Source organism: Pristiophorus japonicus, chromosome 7 (genome assembly GCF_044704955.1).
Source record: "Pristiophorus japonicus isolate sPriJap1 chromosome 7, sPriJap1.hap1, whole genome shotgun sequence".
Taxonomy (NCBI): domain Eukaryota; kingdom Metazoa; phylum Chordata; class Chondrichthyes; family Pristiophoridae; genus Pristiophorus; species Pristiophorus japonicus.
The window spans coordinates 169,971,225-169,983,226 of record NC_091983.1 but is presented as its reverse complement, the minus strand read 5'-3'; the positions used below and the strand labels follow the sequence as shown (position 1 = coordinate 169,983,226).

At 49.4% G+C, this 12,002-nt stretch overlaps 1 protein-coding gene across 4 annotated transcripts in view; it reads left to right on the top strand.

The window, feature by feature from the left end:
• The window catches only part of cfap206 (cilia and flagella associated protein 206), a 97,389-nt gene extending 86,849 nt beyond the window's left edge, over nucleotides 1–10,540 (top strand). For all 4 annotated transcript variants that reach the window (XM_070885565.1, XM_070885568.1, XM_070885564.1 and 1 more), the window contains exon 13: nucleotides 10,039–10,540. In XM_070885565.1, the coding sequence (XP_070741666.1) occupies nucleotides 10,039–10,272 (234 nt within the window). In that variant the 3' untranslated portion in view covers nucleotides 10,273–10,540. The remainder of the gene's footprint in view (nucleotides 1–10,038) is intronic.
• The last annotated feature ends 1,462 nt before the right edge of the window (nucleotides 10,541–12,002 follow it).

Below are 12,002 nucleotides of genomic sequence, written 5' to 3'. Positions count from 1 at the left end.
TCTCTGATGAATCAGGGTGTTAGTTATGACAAGACCATGTTCTGAGCATTTCATCAGAAGGAGGATACCATTGGAGTTGGTTTTCCCTACCGCTTCCCTGCCAATCACACCTCTCCAGAGGTCCGTGTCCTTTCTAACTCTGGCATTAAAGTCACCAAGGAGAATCAGCTTGTCGCCTGTTGGGACTCGGGACAAGGATTGTTCAAGGTTGGAGTAGAATTCCTCTTTGGCCTCGTCCATAGCTTCCAGGGTTGGGGCTACGCATTGATGACCGTAGCATACTGGTTCTGGATCAAAGTGAGCCGAAGGGTCATGAGGCATTCATTTATCCCGTAGGGGGAATCTCTAAAACGCCAAACTAGCTCATTTTTAATAGCAAAGCCAACCCCATGGAGACGGCGTTCTTCTGGTTTGCCTTTCCAGAAGAAGGTGTATCCACCACTTTGTTCCTTGAACAGTACTTCTCCTGCCCGCCGTGTCTCGCTCAGGGTGACGATGTCAATGTCGAAGCGTCTGAGTTCCCGGGCAATGATAGCCGTACGATGTTCCGGTCTGTTGGGGTTGTACATGAGGGTCCTGATGTTCCAGGTCCCGAACTTTATTTTAAAGGGTGGAAGATGCCTGTGAGTGAATTCTTTTAACGTGGGGTTGTCGTTACACATCAGCTACCACACGAACTTGACAGAGTAAGGTCTTGGTCCAATGGTAAGAGGGTCCAAGACAATTGGAGACCAGGCTCTCCTACTTGCGACTAGCATACACACACGCACATGACCCCCTCCCTCTCTCCCTCCCTCAGGTCCTCTCTCCCTGGTTTTCAGAGGCCGCAGTGTAAGTGAGTGCGTTAATCTTGGAGCAGCTTGCGAATTTGTCCATAGAATACTGACACTGTCCCCCAGGCCACCCGGCTCCAGCTCCAGCTCCAGCACGCTGATCTCCATGCGCAGGCTCTGCTGCGCTTTTTTGCTCTCTCCAGCCACTCACGTTTTTGCCGTTGGTTCTTTACTAGTGACCACGCGTATTCTGGCCTCATGTCCCAGCCTCGCTGCTGGTCTCGTCACCCATCCTCCCTGCTGGTCCGTGCTGTACCTCCCCTGGGTCCAAACCTCGCTGCTGGCTTCGACCTCCCGACCTCGCTGCTGGCTTCGACCTCCCGACCTCGCTGCTGGCTTCGACCTCCCGACCTCGCTGCTGGCTTCGACCTCCCGACCTCACTGCTGGCTTCGACCTCCCGACCTCGCTGCTGGCTTCGACCTCCCGACCTCACTGCTGGCTTCGACCTCCCGACCTCGCTGCTGGCTTCGACCTCCCGACCTCACTGCTGGCTTCGACCTCCCGACCTCACTGCTGGCTTCGACCTCCCGACCTCACTGCTGGCCTGTGCTGAACCTTCCCTGAGTCCCGGCCTTCCTGCTGGCCCGTGCGGAACCTTTCTTGGGTCCCGACCTCGCTGTTGGCACTCCTTGCTGCCCGCCAATCCTCCGCTCCTCGTCGCCTGCCGATTCGCGGTACCCTGGTCGCCAGTTTCCTCGTCCCTCGCCGCCCAATGTCACCGGATTGGAGATGCCCGGTGGTGGTTATAATACTAATTATAATGAGTGGCTGAATGCTCAGTAGAGGGCCTAAGTTTGTGCAAGGCTAGCTCCAATTAAAACTATCCTCCACTTCTTAAAGGCAGTCTGCACCTCTTAAAGCATCTGTTGGGACTGGTTGTGGAGGCAAGTGTGAGAAAGAAGATGATGGAATAATGGTTCAACAGGCCAGAGAAATGGTTCCAAGATTCTTCAACGCATCACTAGAGGCCTTAATGCAGGAGATAGAAAGGAGGAGGCAGGTTCTCTACTCGCAGGGGACCAGGATGCCCTCCTGACACACACTGCAAAGGCAATAGGAGCAGACAGCTGACACAGTCAATGCCAGCAGTATTTCCCCAAGGATCTGGGTGCAGTGCCAAAAGAAGTTCAATGACCTCACAGATGTGGGCTAGGTGAGTGAATGCATCTTCAAATGCCATCTCTCACCAACTGCACCACTAGCCTCACACACTGCTCAATGCATCACACTGCCATCACTCACTTACCAACAATCATGACTCATACCTCACATTCATAGCTTCATCTCACCCTCACAGACTTACCACTGCTGCAAGCCTCACGCCCACATTTCATACATTGCACACACTGCCAGCTATTTAACCATGACAGGCACATCACCCAAACACATTACACCACACTTACTGATCCACTTCGCTCTCTATTGCAGGGCATAATCGCAGGCAGCAGCAGCTAACCTATAGGGAACTGGTACATCTGCAAATCGAACCAGCAGAAGGAGACTCTGCTTGACATTATTGGAGGGACCGTCCCTGAGGCAGTGGCAATCGGCAAGGCTGAAAGCATTGAATTTGGTGGTATACTCATACCTAATCCTCCTGCTCACATCCCATTTCCAGCACATCCCACAATCTCTTCTCACTTACAATCTGCTGAAGGTGTAAGCATGCATAATCTGGCTTTCCCCCCACCTCCCCTCACCACAACCTACCCTTGTGCCCTTCTCCTTTCAGATATCTAGAACTGTAACCTGGCCAGCCAGTGCAGGAAGAGCAAGAGGAGAGTGATGGAAAAGAGACACCATCACTCGATCTTACAATCACAGGCACCAGCTCAGATACTGGCAATGTACATACTTTAGAGGGTAGTATAGAGGCGTGATCTGCACGTGGTGAGTCACCGGGCATGAGTGGCCTGCAGCCAGGGTGAGGGAAAAGGTAGTGCCGGTGCCAGTCCCCGGAGGAAGAGATCAGACTCTACTTCTGCTGCAGAGGACACAGATGAGGACTTGATGGGGCAGCCTTCAGAAGAAAGGTGATGGGCATGTACACAGAAATGCTTGGTGCAATGGCAGGCCTGCCAGAGAGCCTGTTGTCACTGCCAAGGAACATGGAGGAGTCTGACACCAACTTTGCACAGGGCTTTGCACAGAGCTTGGAGCCCATGATTTTCAGGATGCAAATGATGGCCAACTCCATTGGCGCACTTGTGGACCCAACCCTGATGCAGGGTCTGATAGCTGATGTCTCACCTTGAATTGCAGCACAAGCAGAAGCAACCCAACGTCTGAGTGCTGGAGTGGAATCTGGCATAGGATGAACACATCATGACTGCTGCCAGGATAGCAGGCATTCACCAGCATGATGTGCTGGGCATGGTTGCACACCAACTGCACATTAAGTGAGTAGTACCCTTTGCGGTTATGGTACATCTTACCATTGAGATGCTGAGACATCAGCTATCAGACCCTGCATCATAGTTGGGTCCACAATGGTACCCTGCACCATTGGGAAGCCACTATCCTGGCAAAGCCACTTGCATGCTCCTCTTGCTTCTCTCTGTTTAGAGACAAGACAATGAAGTCCCTTCTCCTCGCAATGATCTCCCAGAAGCTCCGATTGGCGACGAACTGTGAGATGTTAGCTATGTCGCCTGTTCCAGCCTAGAAGGATCTGTTGGCGAGAGAATTCAGGGCCACGGATACCTTGAACACCACTGGCAGTGCCGTCGTCACTCTGCTCTGAGGCTGCAGGTCTGGTTCCAAGAGGTGGCACAGTTCTGTGACCACCTTCTTGGTGAAGTGGAGCCGCCAAACACACTGCTTATGGCTTAGGTGCAGGTAGGAGAAGTGCTCACTGAAGACTCTAGGTGAGTGAGGCCTCCTGCAGAGAGCCCTCCTCCTCCTCCCTCTCCGAGCAAATTGCCTTCTTTGCTGTCTCTCCCTGTGGTGCTGCAGCCCAAGGGGGATTGCAACTACAGCCCCCATGACTGGTAGCAAGTGATGTACTCAGAGGTCTTCCAGTAGCAGCTAGTCAAATTCTCGATCAGGCCAACATCTCCAGCATCGAAGCACTGACCACACTCGACCAGCATCGTCTGCATGCCCGACACAAGTCTCCCAAAGCAAGCGCTCTACTCTGAACTCCTACACAGCAGAGTGGGCAGAGGAAACATTTCAAGAACACCCTCAAAGCCCCCTTGATAAAGTGAAACATCCCCACTGACACCTGGGAGTCCCTGGCCCAAGACCGCCCAAAGGAAGAGCATCCGGGAGGGCGTTGAGCACCTCCGAGTCTCGTCGCCGAGAGCATGCAGAAACCAAGCACAGGCAGTGGAAGGAGTGTGCGGCAAGCCAGACCCCCACCCACCCTTTCCTTCAACCACTGTCTGCCCCACCTGTGACAGAGACTGTAATTCCTGTATTGGACTGACCTGAGAACTCATTTTTAGAGTGGAAGCAAGTCTTCCTTGATTTCGAGGGACTGCCTATGTTAATACGGATTCTTTTTCCCTCAATCTGTTTCAGCGAATACACTGACGCGAACACCAAAGCAGCTTACAACAAAGCAGTCTTTATTAATTGTTTCACCGGCCGGGACTTATCAGAACGAAGGAACGCTCTCCCTCAGAGTGCGCCCACTTCCCTCGGACAAGTCCCGTTACAATGTAGGGTCGCAACGGTTATACACTTTCAGTACGTGATACAATTGAGAGACATTCAGTTCACCCTATCCTTTGTGATCCCTCCTTCCCTTTGTCCACTCATTAGCCGATACCTGGCCTTCCTTGCCCAATTAAATACGGGCAAGTGGTTACAACAACTGTTTTTCACAAAGAGCTTTCTCACACATTGCACAAAGAGCTTTCTCACACATTGCTTGTAAATGTTACAATTTTACTGGCGTGACTAGTAACTTAGACCTTGAGCAAGTCTGTTAATTGTGCTGATGTTGTAATATTTGCAGTCTGACATTCTTTTAGTTATTTTCCATTATTCCTTTGTTCACTTCACTGTCTCTATTGCTTATACATTTTCACACATTCACACCTATGATGATGATGATGATGAGTAGCAACTAACACCTTCCCAATGTCCAACAGCACACTCTGCACACTTTACCAACTTTTTAAAACTCTTCCAGCAACCCAGTACTCGTGGGTAGCGGAAACGTTACAAGGACACCCTCAAAGTCTCCCTGATAAAGTGCAACATTCCCACTGATACCTGGGAGACCCTGGCTAAAGACCACCCTAAGTGGAGGAAGTGCATCCGGTCGGGCACTGAGCATCTTAAGTCTTGTCGCCGAGAACATACAGAAATCAAGCGCGGGCTGCGAAAAGAGCATGTGACAAACCAATCCCACCCACCCCTTCCCGCCTGTGACAGAGAATGTGGTTCTCGTATTGGACTGTACAACCACCTAAGAACTCAAGTTAAGAGTGGAAGCAAGTCTTCCCCGATTCCGAGGGACTGCCTATGATGATGATGATGACTCATACAAACTCTGTATGAGCTAGTAGATAGCAATAAGCAACTAACCTGCAAGGTGGATGGATCCCTTTAAGTAGCACTGGTGGGGTCACTCGTGCAGCTGAATGCACATTCAGCTGTGTCTGTTTAGGAGAGGACATTGAATAGAGTGGCGAGTTGGAAAATGGCAGGCTGTGCATCAAATCAGCATTACACGCTGACTGATGTCACGATTTGCCTACTCTGCACACGCACGTCCCGTCCACGCTATCACCCTCACCAAGATGGTGTTCAGTGCGGAAGTTCACGCCAGAAGTGGGTGGAAGCGATGAGGACATAATTTTTTAAAATCAAAACCGGCCAAAAATACTAGCGCTACAGAGCCAAATTTCGCGACTACAGTGTTTCTCAGCTGCCACTTGAAACTGACAAGCAAATTTCCATTGTCAGTTCCCTGATCAAACACCAGTTAAAATCTGATCAATCTGACGCTTACTTTGCCGACTAACAATGAGATTTAGTGGCCTTAACAGAAGATATACATTACATGCTATAACACTCGTGCCTTTATAAAATAGCATATCAGCTGCTTTACTGTAAGCAACATCATGAGAGAACCGCAAGTATATTTGTAATGTATGCACCTGTGAGTATGCCAGTCACGTGATGTTCATAAGTGTTGTGTAGGCATGCCTGTTCACTGTGTGATGTCTGTAACACTGTCATACAACATTGAATGTACCCTTGTACTGTACACACCTTACCGGTACACTAGAGGGTGCTGTTGCTGGAGACCCAGGGGTTGCCTGCACACGGCAGGTAACCCAGTATAAAAAGGAACACACAGCTTGTTGTCAGCACTCAGGAGCTGTTAATAAAGGACTGCAGGTCTGCACAGTTTAAGCACCATACCCTGCCTCGTGGAGTCACTACTAAAGGTGCCTACATACACTACAACTGCCGACGGGAATAAGGGATCACGAACTACACGCTCAACATGTCCAACCTCAGCAACTTTCAGCATTTTACAGAAGGGGAAGATTGAGATGCCTTTGTGGAAAGATTGGAACACTTCTTTATAGCCAACGACCTGGACGGGGACACACCGGCCATACTACCGAACAAATGCAGGGCCATCCTGCTTAGCTATCTATCTAGGGACTATCTATGGTCCCGTCAGGGACTTACTAGCCCCGGAGAAGACACCCACCAAGAACTATGAGGAACTTGTAACAATCATACAGGAACAACTAAAACCGAAAGAAAGCATTCTCACAGCCAGGAACCGGTTCTAAACTTACCAGCGACCTGAGGGCCAAGAAATTACTAAGTATGCTGCACACTTAAGAAGACTAGCTGCACCGTGTGAGTTTGCCGACCACCTTAATGAAGCACTAAGGGACATATTTGTCATTGGAATTGACCACGAAGGTCTCCTACACAAATTGCTCTCGGCTGACATCACGGTCACCCTGCAGAAAGCAATTCAAGTGAGCCAGGCCTACATGGTTTCGGCCAGTAACTCCAGGTGAATAATGATTCAGGACTCGAAACCGGCGAGTGCAGTGCACTGCATGGGTACTTCTAAAGGCAGAAATGCTGCCCCGAGTCCCGCAACCTTGAGTCCGCCACATGGGGCAAACCGGATGGCCCCGTGCTGGCGCTGTGGAGGAATTGGATGAACCGGGTTCACATCAGGCGAAGTGGTGCTGTGGAAGAAAAGTGCACCACAGCCCTGCCTGCAGCAAGACCACAAAATGGCTGCAGCACCACAAGAACGTGGAAGAAAAGAGCACCACAAAATGGCTGCAGCACACCAAGCAGCAGACCTGCATTCAAAATGGCCTCTTCCATGCCACGAGTCAACATGGAGGAGCATCATGTGACATCGAGCGGCCAATCGGATTTGAAAGCTCCCTTAAAGGAGACCGGTAACCAAAAAAATTTAAAGGGGAAGTTCCAACTATTTGAGTACACGGACTTTAAAGCTAAAGATGCAATTAAAGGGGGCAAGTATGAAAATGTATGTAATGTAACCATGGATTGTGATGCTGGTTTAACTAATGTGACTAATGAGATGAATGCAGATGTCAGTAAGGTTAAGAACAATAATGATAGAGATTGTGAAATGCCTAATGTAACCATGTCTGTTGAAATCAGGACACCCAAAAGTGATGCAAGTGCTAGAATGTATAATGCAGGCTCGACTATGTGTGATCAGATCCAAGGTGTCATATATACCGGTAAGACACTGCCAAAGGACATTGGGTCCTACAGGGACCATGCTGATGCCAATGGAATCCCTCTGTGGGAGACCCCCAGATCCAGCAGGCTACCTGACCATGTAACCTGGACTTTTGGAATGAATGTGATGTCCCTTGCAGGACACACACACAGGCAGTGGGAGCAGTGGTCAATGGGCAGCCCAGCCACCACCAATGGCAACCAGCATCAGACCAGCCCTACAGCCTCTGGCCACCAGGGCCAACACCAGAAGCATGAGGCCAATACCCTCCAGCTTCCCTGGCAAATCTTGGGATGACCTGACCCTCATCCCGATTGGTGGACAAGGAGCCCACCCAGCCTTGTGGCCCTGCCCACCACCCCACAACTACCCACATCACAGTGTATACACACCACCCACTGCTGCCGTGGCTACCTCCCCGAGGGATCCTACAACAATGACACCCACTTGGTCTGTGTATGAGGGAGGGGAAACATACGAGGCCAGCCTCAAGCACAGGGATCCCACCTGGCAACCACACAACCCTCACCACAACCTCCCATAGCCCACCACTGATCACCTCCCCTAGTCATGGCAACTAGGATATGAAAAATGCTCACGGGGGAGTATTGTTCTGTAGGCATGCCTGTTCACTGTGTGATGTCTGTAGCACTGTCATGCAACACTGAATGTACCCTTGTACTGTACACACCTTACCGGTACACTAGAGGGTGCTGTTGCTGGAGACCCAGAGATTGCCTGCACACGGCAGGTAACCTAGTATAAAAAGGAACACACAGCTTGTTGTCAGCACTCGGGAGCTGCTAATAAAGGACTGCAGGTCTGCACAGTGTAAGCACCATACCCTGCCTCGTGGAGTCATTTCTAAAGGTGCCTACATACACTACAACAAGACTCAATAAAACCCCAGCCAGTTGGGTTAAAGGGATCCACGATGAGGCATGTGGTTGTGGGCCTGGTGGATCAACTGGTAATGTGTAGTATGATTGTTAAACCTTTGCTAATAAACCAACTAGTTCTTAATAGCAAAGTGTTGCTATGAATTCTTAAGCAAAGAACCCATGAAGCAAATACATTACAATATCTATAATATATTAAGGGGCCAAAATTGCCCTCCGCCCGAAACGGGTTGGGCCTACCGCTTTTCAAGTGTTGCATCCGCCCCATTCCAGAGAAGTTCAGCTCTTTGGCTTTTGTTTCCGGTTGGAGCGGTGTTGGTGTGGGGAGAGGGGCGGAGGTGCGGTCGGGTCGGAGTGGCAGACGCCCCAGGTGTATACAAATGGATCTTCCGTGACAGTGCTCCTAGTAAATCAGAAGGTACATTGTTTTATAACAGTTGGGCTGTTACAAAGTATGACAGGGAAAGTGTTGCAGGAAGTAAGTGTGACACTTACAATAGGAAGTGCATACTATAGGCAAGACTTTTAGGGGCCGAAATTGCCCCATCTATAAGGCCCGTGGCTGCCTGAAAGCGACAGGCAGCCACGATGATATCATCGCGCTGGCGTGTCACAACGTTCCTCCCCTTCAGTTAAAGGGGAGGGCTGCTGCAAACTCTGCAGCCACTTTAGTGGCAAACACTGGGCCACCAGGGTTTCGGCTGGGCCAGCAGCCTGGCATCCAAGAGGGGGTGCCAGGCTGCCTGTTGTCAGTCTGCCGACAATCAAAAATAAAATGGAGTCACCGGCAGCGCCACCTCTCCTTTAAGGGCAACCGCGCCGCCGAGCCATTAAAAGGGTACCGACAGAAAAAGCTGTCAGTGGCACCGACCCTAACGGCGGCGCCGCTCCCGCAGGGCAGTTTCCGAACGGAGCAATTTCCCACAGGCTATTTCGGAAAGGGAGTCACTGCCAGTCAGTAAGGGCACATTCACGATGTGGTGGGAAAACAGACGGAGCAGTCCCCTACATCGCTCCAAAACTAAAGGAGACAATATACAAAATGGCGGCTCCTCCACGGCGACTCGGCGGCCAGTCCGCACCGACCCATGGCTGCCGCTTTCAGGCAGCCACGGGCCTTATAGATGGGGCAATTTCGCCCCCTAAAAGTCTTGCCTATAGTATCACTTCCTATTGTAAGTGTCACACTTACTTCCTGCAACACTTTCCCTGTCATACTTTGTAACAGCCCAACTGTTATAAAACAACGTACCTTCTGATTTACTAGGAGCACTGTCACGGAAGATCCATTTGTATACACCGACATTACTTTCACCTGATTGGCTCAAATTTAATATTCATAAATCAGAACTTAATAGATAAGCATTATTTAAATTAGCAAGCAGGAATACTGTGGGCAATGACTGATGTGAAATGACCAGCTGCAAGCTATTGAATATGACTTTTTTTTGTTTCATTCATCACACAAGTGATGTGCATTTATTGGGCAAATTTTGTCTCCACAGAAAATACTGTTAACAAAATTGTGGTTGGCACTGAATGTAATTAGACTACAGATTAATGGCATTTTGAATTCTTCAATTTCTCAAGGCAAACCTGCGCCAGAAGGTCACTCGTTATATGCAGACAAACCTCAGCCATATGAGAAGAGACAACACTTCCCAAGTCTACCTTCCAAAGAACAAAGCAGTACAAACAAAACAAGATAATTCCAGCTATAGGCCCAGACCACAGGTTTTCTATGCTGGCTTGCGTGGAGGAAAAATTACAGCACCTACTCATGTGGTCAAATTCAATTTAACAAGAGCTATAGATGAAACCTAAAACTGAACTTACTTCGTAAAAATGAAAGTTTAATTAATCAGTCTTTCTAAGTAAATTTTTGTGTTAGTTTCAACTATCAAATTTAGTATTAAACTATAAAAATTGTCCCCCAATTTTTTTTTTAAATGTTAAGGTTAGAGATGGCACATTTGTAGCTATAATTCTGTGTTAATTCCTGTTATTGTATGGTAGATATTTTTGCAGCATGTAAGTTACCCTGACAAGCAGCAGCACAAATTTATGTGGCTTTGAATAAAATTGATTAAACTTGTGGATATTGATGATGTCAGCCACAGCCTGGCTCTATTACATTCAAGCATGCAGCAAAACCACTTGAGGAATTTTGGAATTACCGGGACCTAAATTCCATAGCACCTCATAACGGGCATCGACAGGGTCGACGCGCTGAACTCGTGCACCCAAAGAGAGAGGCCCGAGCATCATCTTAAATTGGTCCTCGAGTCTTCTGGTGCAGGAGGGTGACGGCAGCGAAGAGTGATGTCATCAAGGTCCAGGTTGGTGATTGGAGGGTGGGCAGATACAGCAGGAGCGGCGAGATCGGGGTGAAGGAGCGGCGCGAGACTGTGGAGGGACGAGATCGGGGCCCAGGGGAGGTTTGAGTTCGGGGCCAGGAGCCCAGGGGCAGCACGGGCCAGCTCACACTGCAATATATGTGCGCACTAGGTCCGTGCAGCAGAGTAGGTCTTTAGTCATCTTGGCTAACCCTTGTCACTGGACCAAGACCTAGCTCTGTCAAGCCCGTGTGGTGGTTGGTGTGCAACGGTCACCACACGTTAAAAAAATGCTCGCACAGGCATCTTCCATCCTTCAGGATGTAGTTCGAGTCCTTCATTTAAACACTTGTGAACTCATCCTTTTTTGGCGTGGAAGCAAGTCATCCTCATTTCGAGGGACCGCCTATGATGATGAACAAATGCTGTGAGACCCATTTGGGTGCTCCAATGCAGTTTGCCAGTCCTGGCGAGAGAGGGTGACAAACAAGAGGGGTGTGAGCGCAGGCCAACAGTGGCCTGCAGTATTAATGTGAAGGCAGGAAGAGCATTCTTGCTCTCTCTGGCTCCACAATAAAGTACTTTAAAAAAAAAAGACTTACCTGCAGCATTCCCGTTAAGTGGTCTGGAGCTCCCGCGCAGGCTGCTCACCAGTTTTTCAAAGGGAATAACCATGCATGCACAAAGATTTGAATGAGCCATGCAGCCAGTTAAAGGGCCCCATGCACGGGAAAAAAATGGAACCTTGCTGATCTGCCAGTTTCTTTGGAGGTCTCCAGCGACCCCGTTATGGACATCTCGTTAGGCCGCTGCTGAATTGAAAATCTAGGTCGAACTTGCGCAGTACAGGGTCTGCCTAGTTTAAACAAATTTAGAAAATGGGTCCTGAAATAGACGCACGACCCTCATTTTAGTTTTGAAGTCAATGGAAATGAAAATCGGGAGAGCTGTGTAACGCGCAGCTGAATCGATAGCGTCCGTTTTACACAATCACCCAAAGTCAAAATGACCACATGGTTTCTTCCAATTGAGCCTGCCTAAAGCCTAAAGATATGTGTTATGGATTTTGGTTCAGGTTGTCATCTGCCTGCTCCATGGTGAGGCCCCTTGTAGGGTGATTTATGTTGCTGATAAATTCAGTGGCTTAGTCAAATACCATCTCGAGGTTGGGAGGTTTGGCGGCTATCTCTTGCTGCCTTGGAGAAAGTGATGGTGAGC